General features: G+C 44.6%; 1 protein-coding gene across 1 annotated transcript in view; it reads left to right on the forward strand.

The window, feature by feature from the left end:
* The window catches only part of LOC122550344 (diacylglycerol O-acyltransferase 1-like), a 106,925-nt gene extending 83,491 nt beyond the window's left edge, over positions 1-23,434 (forward strand). The window contains exons 10-17 of the mRNA XM_043691072.1: positions 1,251-1,289; positions 3,214-3,255; positions 4,783-4,827; positions 11,013-11,125; positions 14,826-14,891; positions 17,347-17,434; positions 19,040-19,102; positions 20,651-23,434. Coding sequence (XP_043547007.1) covers positions 1,251-1,289; positions 3,214-3,255; positions 4,783-4,827; positions 11,013-11,125; positions 14,826-14,891; positions 17,347-17,434; positions 19,040-19,102; positions 20,651-20,797 — 603 coding nt within the window. The 3' untranslated portion in view covers positions 20,798-23,434. The remainder of the gene's footprint in view (positions 1-1,250; positions 1,290-3,213; positions 3,256-4,782; positions 4,828-11,012; positions 11,126-14,825; positions 14,892-17,346; positions 17,435-19,039; positions 19,103-20,650) is intronic.

Here is a 23,434-nt window from a genome sequence, read left to right on the forward strand (position 1 = left end):
CCTAGGACCTTACCATTAAGTGTAGAAGTCCTGCTAAGATTTGCTTTCCCAAAATGCAGCACCTCACATTTATCAGAATTAAACTAAATCTGCCACTTCTCAGCCCATTGGCCCATCTGGTCCAGATCCTGTTGTAATCTGAGGTAACCTTCTTCACTGTCCACTACACCTCCAATTTTGGTGTCATCTGCAAACTTACTAACTGTACCTCTTATGCTCGCATCCAAATCATTTATATAAATGACAAAAAGTAGAGGACCCAGCACCAATCCTTGTGACACTTCACTGGTCACAGGCCTCCAGTCTGAAAAACAACACTCCACCACCACCCTCTGTCTCCAACCTTTGAGCCAGTTCTGTATCCAAATGGCTGGTTCTCCCTGTATTCCATGAGATCTAACCTTGCTAACCAGTCTCCCATGGGGAACCTTGTTGAATGCCTTACTGAAGTCCATATAGATCACATCTACAGAAAGTTCAAAACCAATGAAGTACATTTAGAGAGTAGTGTAGGAACTACATTAACTAATTTGTGCCCAGCAAACTGTCTCAAACAGCAAGATGGTAATGAGGTGGTGATGAGCAGCTAATGTCTTTTATGGTGCTGACTGAGAGACCGATATTGGCGAAACTCCCCTGCGTTTCCAAATTGTCATGAGGTCTTTAGCAGACATCCAGCCATTAGTCCAAAGTCTCCTGCGAAAGATGTCACTTCTAACAGTGTCAGCTCAGCACTGGGAAGATTACCTTGATTTTTTTTTTTATTATTGTTCCTGAACTCCGACCCTTGTGACTGAGGTGAAAGTGCTGCCTGCTGGGTCACTGCTGATACTTTCTCCCACATTTAGAGGTTCTGGGGTTATCGTTGATCAACAGATTGAAAATAATAGATGAAGGGAAACAACTTGATCTGTGAAGGGGTTCCAGGATAAAGAATGCAGTCTTAAAATTAGAACTAGACTGGGAGTGAAATCAGGAAACATCTCTCCACACACACAATCATTGGATTCTGAAACTTCTCAATGCTCTGAAAGCTGGGGGCCAATTGAAACTTTAGTCTGAATCAATGAAATTTGTATTGGGTAAGGACGTCAAGGGGTTTGAAGCCATAATGTAATAGGCCGTGGTACAGGTGTGAGGAGCTGATCAGCCTACTCCTGTGTTGATATCATACACGGAGCATCTTCATTACTCGATGCTTTCCCATTCCTTGCAAATATCTGATACAATATTTCTTTTTCCTTTTGCAGCTTTTCCTCATTCAGTTGCAAGTGGGGTTAGTTCAACAGGTGAGTCAGCTCTGAATTTAGAGTACCCCTACTGTTCTTTAAGGGGTGACTTGGTCATTAGTTGTATCCTGAGCTGATTTAGAAGAGGGAGCTGAACTGTCTGTATCCACTACGATAATCCAGTGATGTGGAAAATGTTTTGCTGCATTATCAATTTGTTCTTCAATGTTTTGACAGTCTGTTGTAGAGGGAGTTTATTTGGTCTCGTCAATATTTGTTTGTCACATGAGGGGAAGCTAAAATTTTTTGAATCCAGCGTCAAGAATTCCTAGACACCACAGGGCAGCACGGTGGCACAGTGGTTAGCACTGCTGCCTCACAGCGCCAGAAACCTGGGTTCAACTCAGGCAACTGTCTGTGTGGAGTTTGCACATTCTCCCCGTGTCTGCGTGGGTTTCCTCCGGGTGCTCCAGTTTCCTCCCACAGTCCAAAAATGTGCAGGTGAGGTGAATTGGCCATGCTAAATTGCCCGTAGTGTTAGGTGAAGGGGTAAATATAGGGGAATGGGTCTGGGTGGGTTGCTCTTCGGCGGGTTGGTGTGGACTTGTTGGGCTGAAGGGCCTATTTCCGCACTGTAAGTAATCTAATCTAATCAAAGCTGTCTGCGGAGTAAAGCTACCTCTACACTTCCCCAACAGTGAATCAGATTCTCAGAAAATCGTGGGTTTTTGAATTAGGTGGAATAATATAGAATCTTCACACAGTGGACCATTCAGCCCGACTGCTGTTTGCAACTATCACAAGTCTTCTCTGACTCCAACCACGGTCCTGTTTTTAATTCCCTCAGTTCCTCTCACTTAAGTATCAAGCAATCTGCTTCAGCTGCTCTATGATGTAGTTTTTAGTCACAGCCTTTGGATTGAGCAATGCCTTGAAGTTGGTCTTAACTAGACTGTAGCACCAGTCCTCAACAAATAACTTGGCAAACTGTATTCTGAATAATTTCCTAGGATTTGAGCCCAGCTCTGATTTTATATTTACTGTGAGCACTGCAGAAAAACAAGTGAGCATTTTAATATCATCTCTCAGTGGGTCCCAAAGAGTTTCACCAACAATTAATTACCGAAGGTGCAGGAACTGGGCAGAGCTACATATCCTGTTCACAGCTGCTTGATCAGAATAAATGGCCGCAATTTTGGTTCTGCTGTTTCTGTCATCCTCTGGAGAGGAATTGTGAAAGCTAGCTGTGGAAAAGTGCATTGCTACCACCACAAGCAGCTGTGATACAGGTTCACATGTTTCCCACCCTCCCCACTTCCTATCCCTGTGCTCCCTTGCCCCCCACCCCCACTGCCCACTTCCTATCCCCGCCCTCCCCCTTCCTATTCCCACCCAATTGCATTAACTGCTTCTTTGCCCTTCTCCCCCCAAACTTCTGTAATGTCTAGCGTAGTCCAAGAAGTTGGAATAGAGTGGTGCTGGAAGAGCGCAGCAGTTCAGGCAGCATCCGAGCAGGAAAATCGACGTTTCGGGCAAAAGCCCTTCATCAGGAATACAGGCAGAGAGCCTGCAGGAAAATTGACGTTTCGGGCAAAAGCCCTTCATCAGGAATACAGGCAGAGTGTCTGAAGGGTGGAGAGAGGCTCTCTGCCTGTATTCCTGATGAAGGGCTTTTGCCCGAAACGTCGATATTCCTGCTCGGATGCTGCCTGAATTGCTGTGCTCTTCCAGCACCACTAATCCAGAATCTGGTTTCCAGCATCTGCAGTCATTGTTTTTACCCTGGTGTCCAGGAACCATTAGGTCAACCTTGATTATGTTGCAGTCCTGATGTATTGTTACCCAGTTCTGTGTAGGACATCAGTAATGTAATTCCCTGAGGTGCTAAGTCCTGAACCAGGTGCTGTGTTTAATGTTGAATATTTTTTTTGTGGAGCTGCTCTGTCAGTTGAGAGGCTCAAAGCTTTTCTTTTTGCTTTACCAGTGGTTGGTGCCTGCTATACAGAATTCCATGAAACCATTCAAAGTAAGTAACTGTTATAAGTTAGACGTTTGGACGCTTGTTTTTATCTACAATGGTTATTGGTTGTGCATGCAGAATACACTGATCAAATATCTGTGCGGAGGAGCTGCTGGCAAAATTGTTGATTGCCATAGTTTCAGCTGCTCCAGTCTGTAAGTTCTGGAGCTCCCTCTCTCCAAAGCTTTCTAGATCTTGCACTCAGGTTCTGAGGAGCATCTGAAACAATGTTTTTTGACCAAGGTTTATCCACCTTGTATCACCTGAAGTAACTTGATGTCAAATTTTGCTTTTTAATACTGCTTGGGATACCATGCATAAAATCCTGACGGGCTTGGACAGGGTGAATAGCCAAGGTCTTTTTCCCCAGGGTGGGGGTGCCCAAAACTAGAGAGCAGAGGTTTAAAGTGAGAGGGGAAAGATTTAAAAGGGAACTGAGAGACAACATTTTCACACAGAGGGTGGTGCACGTATAGAATGAGCTGCCAGAGGAAGCTGGTACAAATACGACATTGAAAAGGCATCTGGATGGATACGTGAAAAGGAAGGGGTTAGAGGGATATGAGCCAAACACAGGTAAATGAGGACTAGACTTATTTTGCATATCAGGTCAGCATGGACAAGTTGAACCGAAGTCTGTTACTACGATGTGACAATGCAAGTTATTGTTATTTTGTATATTGTTGCACTCAAAAGAAAACATGTTTTCCAACAAGTATTTATTCTTTCATGGGAAATGGGCATCTCTGGCAACGCGTGACTTACCCAACCCAGTGGCCCTTGAACTAAGTGCCTTGCTGGGGATCTGGAGCCATGTGTTACCCAGACTAGGAAAGGATGATCAATCTCCTCCTCCTCAAAGAATGTTTGTGAATTATACAACAATCAATGATAGTTTCTTCATATCGTTACTGAGACTGGGTTTCAATTTCAGATTTATTATTTGAATTTAAATGTCGCCAGCTTCCATGGTGGGATGTGACTCCATGTTCCAACAGCATTGGCTTGGGCCCTGGGTTATCAGTCCACTGACATTATATCACTAAGTCGATGCCTTCCCTCAGTATCAAATCTCCTAGACAAATAAAGCTGTTGTAGTATGCAATATTGCTTACAGAACAGGGACAGCACTACGACAGAGACAGAATAAAGCGCGCTCTCTACAGTTCCCGTCCAACTCGCTGAGAACAGGAACAGTATTAATCTTTTTTATTTTGTCCTCCTAATGCCCCGAAATGAGTGAGGATTCAGATTTTACATCGAGAGAATTTCTTCATCTTTTGTCTTCTGAAGCTTCTCGAGTTTGTCATGAAATTGGATTTAATTAAAAGTTGTGACCTTTTTCTAATTTTTGCTTAGTCCTTTTTGGATTTATATCATGGCTCCTCAATGCAGACCTCTGTTTAGCAAGTTCTGGATGGTTATGCAATAATCACCTTTGAAAACAGATGGACGTGATATTTCATGGTTGATGTCCAAGTGTAATTCCTCCAGTTTGTGTGTATGACATGTTCTGCTGATTATTCTTTTCAGGATATGGACTATTCCAGGATGATAGAGCGCTTACTGAAGCTTGCAGTAAGTAATTTTCATTGTTTGGAAATAAGTTTATGATCCCCTGATGCGCTCTGACCTGCTGTGCTTTTCCAGCTCCACGTTTTATCGACTTCCAGCACCTGCAGTCCTTACTATCTCTATGTTTATGGTTAGCACTGTTCACCTATCTTCAACATTCCCAATGTTCAGAATTGTTTAACAGAAGCATTGGACAGTGTGACATCTTGGAAACCCCTCCTTCAGACTTGCGTTTATATTGGAAGTCTCTTTTGAGCCTGTGCTGTATTACAGTTTGGAGAATTTAACAAAGCTGGTAAATTTTAACTAGCAAATGCGACGCCTTTCGGTGTTAAGTCATACAGCCGTGGAGATACATAGCAGACCCTTCGGCCCAACTTGTCCATGCCAACCAAATATCCCAAATAAATCCAGTCCCGTTTGCCAGCATTCGGCCCATATTCCTCTAAATCCTTCCTACTCATATGCTCATCCAGATGCCTTTTAAATGTTGTAATTGTACTAGCCTCCACTGGCAGCTCATACCATATGCGCTCCACCCTCTGCGTGAAAAAGTTGCCCCTTTGGTCCCTTTTATGTCTTGCCCCTCTCACCCTAAACCTGTGCCCTCTAGTTTTGGACTTTCCCACAACAGGGACAAGACCTCGTCTATTTACCCTATCCATGCCCTTCACGATTTTATAAATCTCTATAAAGTCACCCCTGAGCCTCCGAATCTCCTGGAAAAATAGCCTCAGCCTATCCCTATAACTCAACCCTGGCAACATCCTTATTTCAAGTTTCTCACCATCCTCCCTACAGCAGGTAGACCAGAGAGTTCCAGTAGTGGCCTAACTAATGCCACTTGCGTGATGTGAATGTAGCCCAAGTCAGGAAATCAAGGAGAGAGAACTGTGTGAAATCGTTCTGCGAGATTAATGTTCAAGACTTACAACTGCAAAATATTGTATCATTTAGTTCTCTAATATTCAAGTGATAATCTTCCTAGTTTGCCAGTCACACACACCTCCAAGATATGGGGAACAGGCAAAGGTAAAGCAGGCCTGGAAGTGAACAACAGAAGGGTTAGTTGTCACTGAATCTATATAATCGTGTGGCCTGAGCCTGCAGGAAAATGCTCCTGATCTTTGCACAGATTTTAGGGAATGTTAGAGAGGTTGTGGATGCCCTTTGTTAGCACTGCAGCCTCTCAGCGTCAGGGGCGCAGGTTCGATCCCAGCCTCTGGTGACTGTCTGTGTGGAGTTGCACGTTCTCCCCGTGTCTGTGTGGGAGAGGAGAGGTGGGGGAGCAGGTCCAGGGGAAAGGGCTGTCTGCAGCAGTCAGGGCTGGGCGGCCTGTGTAACTGATTGGAGGGTTAGTTTTGTATTCAGCCAGGCGTTGGAGCTCCCTTTCAATCCCGGACTAGCTGTTCAGGTAAATAAGTCATAACCCATAAGAGACAAGAGCAGACATTAGGCCATTCAGCCCATCGAGTATGGTCCACCATTCAATCATGGCTGATAAGTTTCTCAACCCCATTCTCCAACTTTCTCCCCATAACCCTTGATCCTCAAGAACCTATCTATCTCTGTCTTAAATATACTCAACGACCCGGCCTCCACAGCTTTCCGTAGCAATGAATTCCAGAGATGCCCCACTCTCTGGCTGAAGATGTTTTTCCTTATCTCCATTCTAAAAGTGTCCACCAAAGTGTCTGACTCTAAATCAGAGTGTGAACCTTCTTGGAAGGTTCCAGATGTTTTTATGTTTTCGATGCTATAGGAAGGATAGAAAAGTAGGTAAGGGAGGGAGGGAGGGAGGGGTGACACTTGATTTAAGGAATCCATTATTGCTGTAACTACAGGTGATATTTCTGAAAGATCGTCTAGTTAAAATAAGTAATGAAATTACAAATAAGAAAGGAAAGACCGCTTTGGGATTGTATCAAAGGCCTCCCAATAATGAAATTAAGAAACAAATATGTAGGGAGATCTGGGGTGGCACGGTGGCTCAGTGGTTTGCACTGCCGCCTCTCAGCACCAGGAACTCAGGTTCGATTCCAGCCTCGGGCGACTGTATGGAGTTTGCTCATTCTCTCTGTGTCTGCGTGGGTTTCCTCCCACAGTCCAAAGATGTGCAGGTCAGGTGAATTGGCCATGCTAAATTGCCCGTAGTGTTAGGTGCTTTAGTCAGAGGGAAATGGGTCTGGGTAGGTTACTCTTTGGAGGGTCGGTGTGGACTTGTTGGGCCGAAGGGCCTGTTTCCACACTGTAGCGAATCCAAGCTAATCTCAGATATATGTAAGCAAAGTAAGGTTGTTATAATGGGGGATTTTAATTTTCCGAACATTGCCTGGGGTTGCCATTGTGCTAAAGGTTCGGACGGTGAAGAACTTGTCAAATGTGTTCAAGAAAATTTTCTTTCTCAAATGTGGATGCTCCTATTAGAGAAGGAGCAAAACAAGGCCAAATTTAGGGCAATAAGGCAGGGCAAGTAACGGAAGTAAACGTGGGGGAACATTTTTGGTCTAGTGATCATAGTTCTTTCTATTAGTTTCAAAATGGTTATGGAAAAGGAATCAGCCTTTTGTAAAAGGTAAAGTTCTTAATTGATGTAAGGCAAGTTTTAATGGTATGAGACAGGGACTTTCAAAAGTTGATTTGGAGCAGACTGTCTGCAGGCACAGCATGGTGGCTCAATGGTTAGCACTGCTGCCTAACAGTGACAGGGACCCGGGTTCGATTCCAGCCTCGGGTGACTGTTTGTGTCGTGTTTGCACATTCTCCCAGTGTCTGCGTGGGTCTCCTCCCACAGTCCAAAGATGTGCAGGTTAGGTGAATTGGCCATGCTAAATCGCCCGTAGTGGTGATTTAGAGATGCCAGTGCTGGACTGGGGTGTACAAAGTTAAAAATCACACAACACCAGGTTATAGTCCAACAGGTTTAATTGGAAGCACTAGCTTTCGGAGTGCCGCTAGGTGCATTAGTCAGGAGTAAACAAAGGATAATAAGGTAGGGGAATGGGTCTGGGTGGGTTACTCTTCGGAGGACGCAAGTGGACAATGAAGGAGGTTATCTAAGATTACAAAGGGATCTTGATCAATTGGGTCAATGGGCTGAAAAATGGCAGACGGAGTTCAATCTGGATAAATGTGAGGTATTACTTTTGGTACAACAAACCAGGGTAGGGTTTAATATAATTAAAAGTAGGGCTTTGGGTCGTGTTGTAGAACAGAGGGACCTAGGGGTGCAGGTACATAATTCTTTGAAGCTTGTGTCACATTGAGAGGGTGGTTAAAAAGGGGTTTAGCACGTTTGCCTTCATTGCTCAGTCCTTGGTGTGTAGAAGTTGAGAAATCATGTTGAGGTTGTACAGGACATTGGTGCGGCCTCTTCTGGACTAGTGTGTCCAGTTCAGGGAAGGATATTATCAAGCGGGACAGGGTTCAGAATAGATTTACCAGGATGTTGCCGGGTATGGAAGGTTTGAGTTCTAAAGAAAGCCTGGATAGGCTGGGACATTTTTCACTGGAGTGTAGGAGGCTGAGGTTTTATAAAATCATGAGAGGTATAGGTAGAGTTGATGGTGAGTGTCTTTTCCATAAGATGGGGGGTTTCAAGACTAGGGGGCACATTTTTAAGGTGAGAGGAATATAAAGGTCTATGAGACGAATTCTTCACACAGCATGATTTGCATGTGGAAAGAGCTTCCTGAGGATGTGAATACAATTTAAAAGACAGTTGGATAGATACATGAATAGGAAAGGTTTGGAGGGATATGGGTCAGAGGCAGGCCGGTGGGAGTAGTTTATTTTGGGTTTACGTTCAGCACAGATTGGTTGAACCAAAGGGCCTGTTTCCATGGACAGTTTCTGGGCAATTCCTACAGTCAGTGCAGCAGGACTTCCTGATGGTCCAGACCCAATTCTTCTGCAGTGTGACAGTGTTGAGACTATTTGGAGAAAGTGACCTGGGCCATGGTTTGGCTTCAGAACACGGCAGGAAGCCATTCGGCCACTCTGCTTACGGCATGGAGCTGCCTCATCTTGTCCCGCCTTCCAGCTCTCAGTCTGTGGCCCTGTAGGTTACAGACTACAAATGCATTTCGAAGAGATGTTTAAATGCAATGAATGTGTTGGCCTTGCACAGTCTCAGGAAGTGAGCTGCACACTCCTTCCCCCACCCTCCAAAGAGCTCATCGTGATTCAGAGCAATTTGGCAAATTGGATCCAACATTGGCTTAGTGGCAGGAGGCAGAAAGTGATGGTCAATGGTTGTTTTTGTGACAGCTCTCAGTACTCCAGATGTGATCTCACCAGAACCTTGTACAGAAATAAAACATCCCTATTATTGTATTCAAACCACCTTAAAATAAAAATCAACATTTCACCAGTCATCCTGGCAACCTATTTCATCTGTGCGCTAGCTTTGTGTTGCTAAATGGGAATTAATTTAGCGAATTTTGAGAAGATGTGTAGCTCAGGTTGAGGTTTTGGATGTAGGTTTGCTCGCTGAGCTGGAAGGTTTGTTTCCAGACGTTTCGGCACCCTCGGGGTAATATCTTCAGTGGGCCTCAGGCGAAGCACTGCTGATAATTCCTGCTTTCTGTTTATATGTTTGGGTTTCTTTGGGTTGGTGATGTCATTTCCTGTGGTGTAATTTATTTTGCGCCTAACGAGGACAAATGGGTTATTTCTAAATGTTGAAAAGTTTAAAAACTGTGGTAGTCCCGTGGGCATTTAGCAGTTCCGACCACTTAAATGTCATGCACATGTACAGACAGAATTAAATGCAGCTAATGGAATATTGGATGTTACATAACAGAATGGGGTAAAGGAAGGCCAGACTTTGTATTTGTTCGGTGCAGCTGAGAAACATCAGAGCTTGGAGAAATTCAGCCGCAGCTCGATGAAGCTAGTTGTTTGATAAAAGCCGGATTTGTTTCAGTAATTAGATGCCGGGGAGCAGTCTCAAGTCCTGGGAAACGCAGCAGAGAGAGAGAGAGAGAGGGAGAGAGAGGTGGTTGACTTCTCATGCCCTGATTGTTGGTTGAGGCAGTTTGGATTGGAGGTGCCTTTAGAGTGTTCTAAGCCTAGATCTTCAGAAGTGAGGAATCTGAAAAGGATAATGAGTTTTAATGGGATTTGGTGACCCACAGTTTCATGTCATCTGGGTGAGATCTGCCTTGGCTATTGGCTATTTAACGTGCGATCTGCCCACAGTTAGTCTGTTAATTCATGTTTGCCATGTTGGTCCTGACTGTTAAAAGTCCAAGTTGTATGTGTATGTCATTTAAGTGAATGGGCACAACTGTGGAAGCTGAAGTTCAGTGTAAGCAACTGTGAGGCTGTCCATTTTGGACTGGAAACGAATAGATCAGGGTACATTCCAGACAATATGGTGTTAAATACAGTGATGTCCCCAGAGACTTGGGAGTTCAGGTGCAGAAAGTAATCAAGAAATGTTGACCTTCCCTATCTAGAGGGCGGGAGAACAGGGGTGCAGAAGCCACGCTGCAGTTATGCAAGGCCCTGGGTGCAACCCCACTTGGGAGCAGGCATAGTCTGAGAATTGCGGCCAGACTGCTCAGGAGAGATGTAGGCAGCACGTCTACGCACAAAAGGTGTGAGGTGTTTGGAACACTCTCCCACAACCTGCTGTTGAATGCTGTATCAGTTGTTAATTTTAAATTAAATTGAAAATTTATTTGCTAAGCAAAGGCTTTAAAGGGTGTGGGCCAAAAGTAGGCATGTGATGTTAGGCCACAACCCAACCGAGATGTCTCCCATTGGGTGATGGAACAGACCCGAGGAGCTGACTGGCCTGTTCTGTTCTCCTGTTCCTAGAATCACTATTGTCCATGTTCAGTATTCCGGATTAGTGGTGCTGGAAGAGCACAGCGTCCAAGGAGCAGTGAAATCGATGTTCAGTATACCTATTGTTTTGTTCACGTTTGTGGTAATAGATTTCTTTGCATTTCAATTCAAACCTGGATCCTTTTCTTAACCTTGATTCTTCTGTACGTTCCATTCTTGAAAAGATTATGGTGTATCAAGCCATAACTGGGAATATAATAGCTGGCCGCCTGTGGGAGTTGCTAACTGACTTGTGGTTGCTTTATATACCTTCACCCAGGTGTCTCCCTGTATCCTTAAAGAGAATAAAAATGTAGCAAAAACCTTGAACCACGTTCTTTGCCTTTTTTCAGGTTCCCAACCACCTAATCTGGCTCATCTTTTTCTACTGGTTTTTTCACTCATCTATGAACGTTTTGGCTGAAATAATGAAGTTTGGAGATCGGGAGTTCTACAGGGACTGGTGGTAAGAACTGGCCTCTGGAGTAATGAGGAAATGCACTCTGTATCCATCCTGGACAATCCTTCCCTCGACATTTCAGTTGGGAATATTTGGTTCCAAGTTTGAAAGGCAGACTGTCCCAAGTAGATGCATCAACATAGAACATTACAGCGCAGTACGGGCCCTTCGGCCCTCGATGTTGCGCCGACATGTGGAACCAACCTGAAGCCCATCTAACCGACACTATTCCATTATCATCCATATGCCTATCCAATGATCATTTAAATGCCCTTAAAGTTGGCAAGTCTACTACTATTGCAAACAGGGTGTTCCACATCCCTACTACTGAGTAAAGAAACTACCTCTGACATCTGTCCTATATCTATCACTCCTCAATTTAATGCTATGCCCCTCGTGCTAGCCATCACCATCCGAGGAAAAAGGCTCTCCCTATCCACCCTATCTAACCCTCTGATTATCTTGTGTCTCTATTAAGTCACCTCTCAACCATCTTCTCTCTAATGAAAGCACCCTCAAGGCCCTCAGCCTTTCCTCATAAGACCTCCCCTACATACCAGGCAATATTCTGGTAAATCTCCCCTGAACCCTTTCCAAAGCTTCCACATCCTTCCTATAATGTGGTGACCAAAACTACACGCAGTACTCCAATTACGGCCGCACCAGCGTTTTGTACAGCTGCAGCATGACCTCATGGTTCTGAAACTCAATCCCTCTACCAATAAAAGCTAACGGTGTACCTTTGTAACAACCCAATCAACTTGGGTGGCAACTTTCAAGGATCTATGTACATGAACATAGAGATCTCTCTGCTCATCCACACTACCAAGAATCTAACCATTGGCCCAGTACTCTGTATTCCTGTTGCTCCTTCCAAAGTGAATGACCTCAAAAACAAGCATCCTTTTCCTTCATTCAGGGTGTGTGGGCTACACTGGCTGGGCCAGCATTAATCGCTCATCCTTAAATGTCCTAGAAAAATCTCCTTAAATTATTAAATTTTTGATTCTCCTCCCAGTCACTTCCATCCAGTGTTGTGGTCTGTTGAAACTAAAATAACTAGAGGTTCCAAATTGCAGTCCTTACCTGGTCCGGCCTACACATGACTCCAGGCCCACACCAATGTGGTTGACTCTTAAACGCCTTCTGGGCAAGTAGGGATGGGTTATAAATGCTGGGCCTGGCCAGTGATGTCGCCACCCATGAGTGAAATAAAAAGAAGTCAGGTACAGCTCACTAAAATGGGATATCCTTTAAAAGGACAATGTGTAGGAGGGTGCTTATAAAGAAAACGAGGAAGAAAAAGAGGGGCCAGGAAATACCTTTTACAGACAGGATCAAGGTAATTCCCAGGCCTTTCTGTAAGTATATTACCGGGGACCTGTTAGAGACCAAAGGGGCAACTTGTGCATGGAACCAGTAAATGTCGGTGAGCCTTACTCACAGAGGAGAAAGACATTGTAGCTGGGGCCATCAGTAGGATAGTTGAGGTTCTCGATCACATTAGGATTAATGAGGAGGTGGTATTAGATATTTTATTGGACATAACGGTGCATAAATCCCCAGGGCCTGAGGTGACTTATCCCAGGCTCCTATGGGTGGTGGGGGAATAGATAGCAGTGGCCGTGATGGAGATATTTAACACCTCACTGACCGCATGTGCAGTGTCAGATAACTGGAGGATAATTAATGTGATTCCCTTTGTACAGGAAGGACAGTAGGGATAGGCCAGTAATGACAGAGCAGGTAGTCTGACAGCAGGGGAAGGGAAATTATTGTGCAAATCTCTGCAGTCAGGATTAATCAATGCTTGGAAAGGCAGGAATTGATCAGGGATAGTCAGCATGGATTTGTTAGGGGGTGATCCTGTCTGACTAATTGAGTTTTTTGAAAAGTGACTAATATTTTTGAGGGTTGATGTGGTTTACATGGACTTCATTAAGGCCTTTGTCAAGGTCCCACGTAGAAAGCTGCTCTGAAAGGTAAGAGCCCAAAGGATTCAAGGCAAGTTGTCAAACTGGATCCAAAGGTGGCTTACAAATAGAAGGCAAAGGATGATGGTGGAGAGTCGTTTTTGTAATTAGAATCATGTGACCAGCAGAGTACCATCGGGACGCTGTTTGTTATAAACGTTAATGATTTGGATATGAATGTAGAAAGTATAATTAATAAGTTTGCTGATGACACAAATTGGTTTTGGTAATGAGGAGGATGGTCTCTGGCTACATTCTGATATAGATCAGCTGGTAAATTGGACCGTAATGGCAGATGGCGTTTAATCCCAGTAAGTGTGAGGTGATGCATTTTGGGAGGTCTGATAAAGGAAGGGTATCGATAATGCATGGTAGGACTCTGCAGGGGACTGAGGGACAAAGAAACCTTCGTGTGCAAGTCCGTAGATCTTTGAAGCTGTTAGCATTGGTAGACAGGGTGGGTGAAGAAGGCGTACTGGATGCTTGCCTTCACTGGCTCAATTGTAGAGTAGAGTATAGGAGCAAGGAAGGCTTGTTCCAAGTTTATAGAGCATTGGTAAGGCCACTGATGGAATACTGTGTGCAGTTCCAATCCCCACACGATCAGAAGGAAGTGATTGCACTGGAGAGGGTGCAGAGGAGATTCACCAGGATGCTGCCTGGGATGGAAAGTCTCAGTAATGAGCTGAGACTGGATAGACTGGGCTTGTTTTCCCTGGAGCAGGCGAGGCAGAGGGGCTGGATCCGATTGAGGGGTGCAACATGGAGAGGCATCGACAGGATAGATTGTGAGAATCTTGTGGCAGATGTGTCTAAGACCAGAGGATATTAGTTTAAGGTGAGGAGGGAGTGGTTTTGAGGAGATCGAAGGAAAAACGTTTTCAGCTGGAATGTGTTGCCTGAGAGGGTTGTTAAGGCGCAAACACTCTCAGCATTTAAGAAACATCTGGATGAGCACCAGGGCGACATCGGCTGTGAACCTACTGCAGGTAAACGGAATTAGTGGAGTTTGGTGTTTGTTGGTTGGGCCTGTTTCTGCCTTCACCCACGTTCAGTCATAATAGTGAGCTGAGTTAGCGGCTTGTGGATATGTAATGGGGGATGTGAATTCAAGAGAATAATGGTGGGTAAATGCAGAATTTTGCCAAAACAAAATTCATTACACCAGTGACCGATGAACAAAGGGCTTTAGTGTGGGAATGGATGATTCTTTACAAAGTTTTCAGGGTCTATAAGGTGGCTTTTCAGAGAAAAGGATCAAATGTTTGTTTCAGATATTTGTAAAGATGGTTACTATTTCAATTAGTTGAGAGCTTGTGTTTTTTTTGTGTAGTAAATTTTAATATTGGTTTGAAAGTACATTGAGAGTCTCTTGTGAATACACTTCTGTTCATATGTATTTTCACTGTTTATATTGACAATTTATCTGTGATCTACAGAAAGGAAAATAAAACGTTTGGTCCACCAAGCCAGATCTGACTTGCCCAGCGTTACCATCAGCTGGGCTCCTAAGCAGGGAGTTGACCCGATACTGGAATGGAACTGTCCCGTTGCTCACTGCTGAGCACCTCGGTTAATGACTGAGGCATGAGTAACTTCACCCCAGCAACAGTTTCCCCTGCCCTGGGCTGGACAGTAGATTGGGTGACACTACCCTAGCCCCTCACCCCCAGAAGGTCCTGGCAGTGCCGTCAATGTTGAAGTGAGTGTGTAACAATGTGTTTGTGTCCTAGGAATTCCGAGACAGTGACATACTTCTGGAAGAACTGGAATATTCCCGTTCACAAGTGGTGCAGCAGGTGAGCCTAGTTTACCCCACCCTGAAAGGCACCCTTCTGCTGGCTGCCTTTCACCGGAGTCACGGGAATGAGTTAAAGGTGAAGGTTTGTGTGGCATTCATTTCTGACCTAGCATCACCTTTAACGTAGTGATGGGGCAAGTCCTGTGATGATTGACCGAGCCGTAGGGAAAAGAGCACCCAGGAGTAAGGAGCCAAAACATTTATATAGAGATTACAGCTCAGAAACCGGCCCCTTGGCCATCTGCTCTGTTCCAGTATTTATGCCTTTCCACCACACTTTATGGAATGCTATTAAAGCTTCCTCCTTTTGCTTTCTGTGTTGTATTTAGCAACTTCCTTTAAGGCCATACCCAATGGTGAGACTCAAAGGAGACAGAGAGGTTCAGTGCTTTCTAACGGGATTTACAAAAAGGTCGGCCTAACTCGGCTGAAAGCAGAGCACTTTTACCTTCATTTGGGATTGAAGGTAAAAGTGACATACAAGGTTGGAGATGGGGAACGGAGAGTTTGGTGGAAGGGATTTGTTTAGATTTCCTTTCATTAATCAATGATTCAGCACAGGCAGGACTGGATATCTGAGCAGTATTTTCTGTAATTGGGAGTTATATTGCCGTGATTGTGTGGAGTTGTAAAGTCAGGATAATAAATACCCATGACACCCCCACCCCACCCAAACCTCAGGCTGGTCCTCCGAAACCATTCTGAATGTTCAAACCCACTTTGTATCCCCCGTTCTGTAATATATATCAACATTACAGCAAACCAGTCATCAACTTACAGCCTTTCATTGTCAAGATAGTGGGATAACATTTTCATTCATTCACCACATGTAAACAGCACTGATGAGGTCAGCGGTTAGTCCCCATCCCGTAGTTGCCCTGGAGCTGATGGTGAGCTGCTGCAGTCCACATGGTATAGGGGCACCCTCTGTGATGTCAGAGAGCTCCTCCTGCTGGAGACTATATTCAGTGCAGTCACAAAACAAAACAGCAATGTTTATAGTGTACACACTGCCCTTGCTCGGCTGCTGATTCTAACTGGAGGTGCCCCTCATCCTGTCTTGTATCAGGATAGCACTTCTCCTTTGCTCCTTAAAATGTCTAGTCTCTCCTCTTACGGGAATGCAGCTGCTTCTGCTTATTGTTCTTTATCTTTTTTTTATGCTGTTGCATTAATTTACATTGTTATATTGTCTATTATCTGTTGAGTTCTACATCAATGTTCTCTGTACCTTCACGAGGTAATGATTGCTTGTTAATATAGTGGAAAACAAGCTGTGTACATATCTACAGATATTCTTAAAATTACATAGCAGCGATGTTCTAATGTTTTCCTCTGCAGTTAAAGAACACAGCGGAGGCCCCCATCTTTATGCCTGGATACCTTGAGATGTTCTTGTTAGATTTGAGGTGTTTTGGAATAAGGCCACTAACAAATTTGAAGACACAGACAGCTGTTTAATTTGGAGGCAATTGGTGGCCGGTTCTAAGGGTCAGCAAGGGTGGGGGCTAGAAGTGCCTGGGACTTTGGTTTAATGTGTGGCATGTGGCTGACCCTGTGTAGACCAGCGTGTAGTGTCTGTTCCTAATTGCCCTCAAGGCGGTGGTGATGGTGAACACTCATTTTAGACCACTGCATTCCCTGGGGTAGATGGACATTCACAGAGCTGTTAGAGAAGCACTTCCAAGATTTTGACCCAGCAACACCTAAGGAACAGCAGTGATATATGCAACATAGAACAATACAGCAGAGTACAGGCCCTTCGGCCCTCGATGTTGTGCTAACCTGTGAAACCAATCTAACCTACACTATTCCATTATCATCCATATGTTTATCCAATGACCATTTAAATGCCCTTAAAGTTGGTGAGTCTCTTACTGTTGAAAATGTGTTGCTGGAAAAGCACAGCAGGTCAGGCAGCATCCAAGGAGCAGGAGAATCGACGTTTCGGGCATAAGCTCTTCTTCAGGAATCATGCCCGAAATGTCGATTCTCCTGTTCCCTGGATGCTGCCTGACCTGCTGCGCTTTTCCAGCAACACATTTTCAGCTCTGATCTCCAGCATCTGCAGTCCTCACTTTCTCCTCAAGTCTCTTACTGTTGCAGGCAGTGTGTTCCATGCCCCTACTACTCTGATTAATGAACCTACCTCTGTCATCTATCCTATATCTATTACCCCGCAATTAAAACTATTACCATCTCAGGATGATGTCTCTTTCGGCAGTGAACTTTGTAACTGCAATGCCTGTGTGTATCTGCTGCCCTTGTCCTTCCCACAGGTACAGGGCCATGGGGTCAGCACAGTTCACAAGTTAAAGGAGAGATCTGAACAGGCCGATTTGGGTGTGATGAACCGAGAGGTCATGGGAGTGGAGGCGGCACTTTAATAGTTGGTTGGTTGGTTGGGTGGATGGTGGGAGAATCTGCAGTAAATCAGTGTGTTTTATTTGCAGGCACTTCTACAAGCCCATGCTGAAGATAGGGGTGAACAAGAGGATTGCACAGACCGCAGTCTTCCTGGCATCTGCTTTCTTTCACGAGGTCTGGATGTTTGTTTTTGGGGAGGTTTTGGTTTTGCTGCTGAGTGTTTAAATGTTACCTCTCCCAGCCCGTGCTATCACTTCCCTCGAAAGCTCCTTCGCTGGTGAGGATAGTTCCCTGTTGCCCCCCACAATTCCCCTGGTTCCTGCCCTCCCCATCTGTTGCATTGGAGTTTTGTTGCTGTTTTTGCAGTTCCTGCCATCCTTTGTCAACAATAATAATTGTTTCCACCATGGTCTCCTATCAATGCAAGCATGCTGCATCATAGGATGCAAGTAACACTTGGCTTGGCCAACGTTTGTTGCTGATCCCTAACTGGCCATAAGGTGGTGCTGGTCAGCCACCGCCTTGATCAGGCGTATTTACTGATACATTCCCCCAAACGCATTTGCCAAGGAAAAGGACTGCACACTCTGGAGATTATCACGGTGAGCGTATCACCTCCAAATGCTGAACATCTCAACCAAGATAGCATCAGGCATCATCTTAGTCAGCAGCTGCAAAACGTTTCCAGCTGAAGTCCTTTGGTGGAGCAAAGAAAAATCTGCAATTCTACACCCTCTGGCATATCCAAAATTACTTCACAGCCAATGAAGTGTTTCTTGAAATGTGTTCAGATGCGCTGTGGGAAAACATGGCAGCCAGTTTGCTCAGAGCAAGTTCCAACAAACAGGTGAATAGTGCATTGGTCAATTTGTGGAAAAACCAAAATGGCTGAAAATACTCAGCAGCTGGGGCCACAGATGCCGGGTGGCGATCAGTGTTAACATGTTCTGTATTTTTCCTGATTTGTGTTTGTGTCGTCTATTTGAGATGCTCGTCGATGAAGACATGCTGCCTCTCAGTGCCAGGTGGTTTGATTCCACCCTCTGGTGACTCTGTGGAGTTTTCTCATTCTCCCCGTGTCTGCGTGGGTTTCCTCCTGCAGTGTGGAGATGTGTAGGTTAGGTGGATTGGCCATGCTAAATTGTCCAGGGATGTGTAGCCGTGGGAAATGCAGGATGGGGTGGGGGGGTTGGGTCTGGGTGGGATACTCTTTGCTGTGTCTGTGTGAACTCGGTGGGCTGAATGACTAATTTCCACGCTGTAGAGATTCAATGAAATATATTCAGGGCACTGAGAGAAAACTCCTGCTTTTCAGAATAGCATTGAGCGATTTTGCATCGATTTTAGAGATCAGACCCCCCCCCAAACTCTGGTTTCCCATCTTATCCAAGAGAATGCGCCAGCAGCAATAGCGCGTCACACTCATTGGTAGGCCCGTCTAGTTTATTTAACCCAACTTCTAGAATGGAGCTTGAACCCACCTGGCTGAGAAGGTCACCATCGTCTTGACACACAATGTCAATAAATTATCAGAAACTGTAACAGAAACCGAAATTGTTGGAGAAACTCAGCAGGTCTGTCAGCATCTGTGGAGAGAAAGCAGAGTTACCATTTTGAGTCCAGTGACCTTTCTTCAGAAGGATGCTGCCTGACCTCCTGAGGTTCTCCAACAATTGCTATTTTTCAGATTCCCAGCATCTGCAGTTCTTTGTTTTAATGCTGAAATGGCGTTGTATGAATCTGTAATTCAAATCCTAAAAAATTGTCTTGTTTCTCCAGTATCTGGTCAGTGTTCCTCTGAAGATGTTCCGTCTGTGGGCATTCATGGGGATGATGGCTCAGGTGAGTACTTCCACATGAACAAAACTCTCTGATTCGGGGAGATGGATTCTGCAAAAGCAGAGGCTGACATCCACTTGTCCATCCTGTGGTGCTGAGCATGATGGAGAGAGTTGTATGGGAACAGGTCAGCATGATTCAGTACAGGTCATTCTGGTACAATGCGCATCTCGTCAAGGTGAATTGGCTATAATGCAATTGGCGAATTGTGGACACTTTGGATAAGGCAAACTGTCTACTGATTGGGTATAGGGATTTTCTGTAGAGGTCTTTTACAGTGTGATTTTTCCACAGCGGTGTCCAGCAGTCTGATTTTTCTATAGTGCGAGTTTGCTGAGGTATGCAACTGTCACGTTCTACCAGAAGGAACTGTAATGTTCGTCGAATAATTAAAGCATTTACCCTCTTGGGTTGGTCGACACGCGATATGTGATTTCCTTAAGCAGGGATGAACCCAAAAGCCTGAATGTGACAATCAAACAGGACAGAGGGGTGCTAACTTATCGATTCTTCTCCCTTTCCCCTCCCAGTACCATCCTCATGGGTTGCAAAAGCTACTGCGTCTCACATGTTTTTAATGTGCGGTAATCACAGCTGATCTATGATCATTTCAACAGTAGACTCAGAGTGCCCTTCCCTCCAGACCCGTCTCAAGCACAGATTTTAGCTTAACGCAGATTGTTCAGGATGTTCAACTTTATCCATGATGACAGAATTGAAAATCACATGACACCAGGTTATAGTCCAACAGGTTTATTTGCAAGTACAAGCTTTAGGAGCACACTCCCTTCATCAGGTAGCCGCTGGGGCAGGATACATAGGACACAGAATTTATAGTAAAAGGTCAAAGTATCATACAACTGATGCGATGTATTGAACAAACCTAGATTGCTGTTAAGTCTTTAATCATTTAGAATGGATGTAATAATCCATGCAGGTTTGATTGATTAATATGTAAACCCCAGAATTTCTTTCAAGTTACTACCCTGAGGTAAATTCAGGCTTTCAGTATATTTAAACAAAATGTGATAGCTCAGACACTGCATTAAAGGTGTGAGGTAAGACTCTGTCTCTGTCCTATCCTAGAGTCAGACTAGTTTTATTTCCAAAGTAAGTATTCATAAAATGTCACGTTGACTGCCTACGGATTGTGTGCTTTTTGAACAAAATAGAATGTATCTGCAGTTACAAATCTGCAAATGCAAATTCACCCCATAGACTTATAGGTGTGGGTGAGTGACAGAGACAGGAAGAGTGTGTGTGTGTGTGTGTGGAGAGGCAATTTTGTCTACCTGGTGAATGTAAGATCTGAACTCCTAGCTCCTCCAGCTTTGAGGAGGGAGTGTGGGCTGAGAAGTGTGCAGTTTTTCTGACACTAATCCCCCTCGACATGTTTTTGGCTAGCACGGGTTTGATGGACTGAAGGGCCTTTTCAGTGCAGTGGGTTTCTGCGACTCAACGCACATTGCGGGAGGATGAGGAAGAGAGAAGACAGACTGTGATGTACAGGGGTGGAAAAGAAATTGAATCACTTGTCTCTTTAATTTCCAGGTTCCACTGGCTTGGTTAGTTGGGAAGTTTCTGAGTGGGAATTATGGAAACGCAGCAGTGTGGTTGTCCCTGATCATCGGTCAGCCAATTGCAGTGCTGATGTATGTCCACGATTATTACATCCTGAACTATGAGGGATCACAGTGATCACAGGAAACCTGCAAAAACTACACAGTCTGGAACGTGAGCAAGGACACTCAACTACTTTCATAATCGGTGGAAATTTCTTGGAGAGGATTTTCTTTTGTTTCAAAGGGTTTAAATGCCTTAAATTGTTTGAGGAACACACAGGCCACCATCCTGTGCAAATTATTCTTTTTGCAACCACCGAGCAGTGGGGGAAATGGTAATGCAGTCACTGAATATTGCAAATTGGGCCCAGAGGACTGAAGCTGGTGACTGGCTGGTCAGAGGTTTGGGGAATGAGGGTAAAGGTGGAAATAGTTTTCAGTCGGCAAAATCCCGGTGATGTGGGATGTACAATGTGTGACCCATAAGACGTGCTAGTGTAACCATCCGTTGTAAAAGAGGGAAAGGTGGTTGGATTTTGTCTACATGATCCCCAACAAACGGGGGGGTGGGAGGGGGCAGTGGGATTGAATGAGAAAATGTCACGTTTTAATTGAGCCTGGTGAAAATAATTCATTCACCATCTCTCTCCTCATCCAGGATCGGGGGATTGAAGCACATAATAGGGTGTTCTTTTCTCCTCTAACTTCTTTTGAAATGTCTGAGAGTATTAACATTGAACGTCAGCTGGATGGTACCCCATGGAGGACACTTATTTTTTTTTCATCTTTGTTTGTTTGTTGCTGGTAGGTTTCTTTTCTGCACCTCACATTTCCTCCACCCAGCAAGGAACATTCCTGGTCACAGGTTGGAGTTGTGATAGCTGTGTTTAGGAATGTGCTCTGTGTAGTGAATGAGCCCAGTGTAGGATTTCTCCATTTTGCTGAGTACATGTAGCCCTCGGGTTGAATAAGCCTCCAGGAGTCAAACATCATCCCCAAATAATTTGTCAATTACCTGCTGAGTCAATGGAAGGGTAAGGTTATAAGATGGAGTAAAAGCCATGTTTTTCATCCTCTGCGAGTGACTCCCTTGTTCCCTGGTTTCCTGAAGCCTGCTCACCTGTGACAAGGTTAGAGTCTCCGATACAGCCGGTGAGGTGATGGAATGATTTGTCTGTATGAGGGAATCTCACAGGAGGAAGTCCTGCCCAGCAGCTTTTCATCCTGTCAGAAACATTTGACTTTTGCTGACATATTCTAACAAAACGCTGGGTGAGTGAGTGAATGCCTTAAACAACAAAATACTCCTTCACTGCGTACTCCATCAGTTCCTCCTTTAGGAACTGTGCTCTGGTTTCACAAGCCCCATTACGTGCTGGTTTCACCATGTCCAGTCAACAACCAAGTGTTATGGATGTTTCTCACTATAAACACTGATCGTAGGAAAACTCAATATTTTTCAAAAATGTTTCCATGTTTAAGGGAGCTAAAACCAGTCTGAACCAGAGACAATCCTCCCCAGAAAAGTGTCTGTTTTTCACTAAGTGCCTGACTGATTTTGAAACCTCTGATTGTAAGTTTGTTTGCTGATTCTTACTGCAACAAAACTGCATCAGCAATGCAATTTCTGGAGTATTATCTTTCGTAGAGTCAAAATTTAACATTCCTGTCCCACTAGGGGAGCACATCAGCAACTGAAATCTGGATTGATTTGTATAGAGGAGAGGGGCTTATTTTACTACAGGCGAACAGCAAGTAGAGGAGGGGTGGTGTGTGGATAGATGCTTCTACTAATAGGATCTGTGCTGAGATAGTTGTTTCCTGTTGTGGCTCTGTGTCATCACCATTGCTGACTACAGTTCATGAGTAAAGCCATTGAGGTACACTGCACTGGCGAAATATATATTGAATAGGAGGAAGCGTTAAAGGAGCAACTTGGGCTGTGAAACATTCTAATGTTTTGTTTCTGTTAAGTGGGTCTGAGTTTCTTTTTACAGAGGGATTGGAGGAAAGGAGAGCAAGAAAATCTGCTACAGCCTAACCATGACCTGAGAACACCCTGCCTCATCAAAATCTTCCCTCACGCCAGTTTCCATGTTGTACCTTGTCCTCAGCTCCTTGTGGTTCTTATTCAATACCTGCTTCATGCCCCTGGAAATGAGGGAGGCAGATTATTGGAAAATCAAGTGGTGGCAATGATTTTCTGCTTCGGCAATCTCTAACTGGTCTGTACAGTCAGTGAATCCTGACTGGAGCGCAGTGCAGAATCTGATTTTATTTGGTGGGCGGGGGGATCCGGACAATACGATTGTGTTGTCCTATTTGCGCTCATTTTTGACTTTTGTATAGCTTTTTTATCTTTATAAGAAAACTGCCGTCCTCTGCAGAGATCTTATTTTTGTAAATACATTGCCCCCACCTGGGGGTGGGCTGTGTAGCAGTGAGCTGAGGCAAGACTGTGATGCTCCCATCTGGTTCACTGTATTGCAGAAATTTATTTTCACTACTTCCATTCCCTTTGTCCTGTGAATAGGACTAACCAGAATATGGAACTCTTTCTGTAATAGGACCCTGTGGGTAGACAAGTGCCCTGTTTGGAAAAGGTCATATAGGTGTAGAGGACCATAGGCTGCTCTCTGTCTCTAAAGAGACGTGGGGAGGTTGAAACGGCAGGACCTTAATGGTGACCTCGCCCAGTTCAGGAGTAGTTTAATACATTGTAGATTATGCAACCCCAGTTTCTCTCATTATTGAATGACGGCTGAGTTCTGCT

Source organism: Chiloscyllium plagiosum, chromosome 5, assembly GCF_004010195.1.
Source record: "Chiloscyllium plagiosum isolate BGI_BamShark_2017 chromosome 5, ASM401019v2, whole genome shotgun sequence".
Classification (NCBI taxonomy): domain Eukaryota; kingdom Metazoa; phylum Chordata; class Chondrichthyes; order Orectolobiformes; family Hemiscylliidae; genus Chiloscyllium; species Chiloscyllium plagiosum.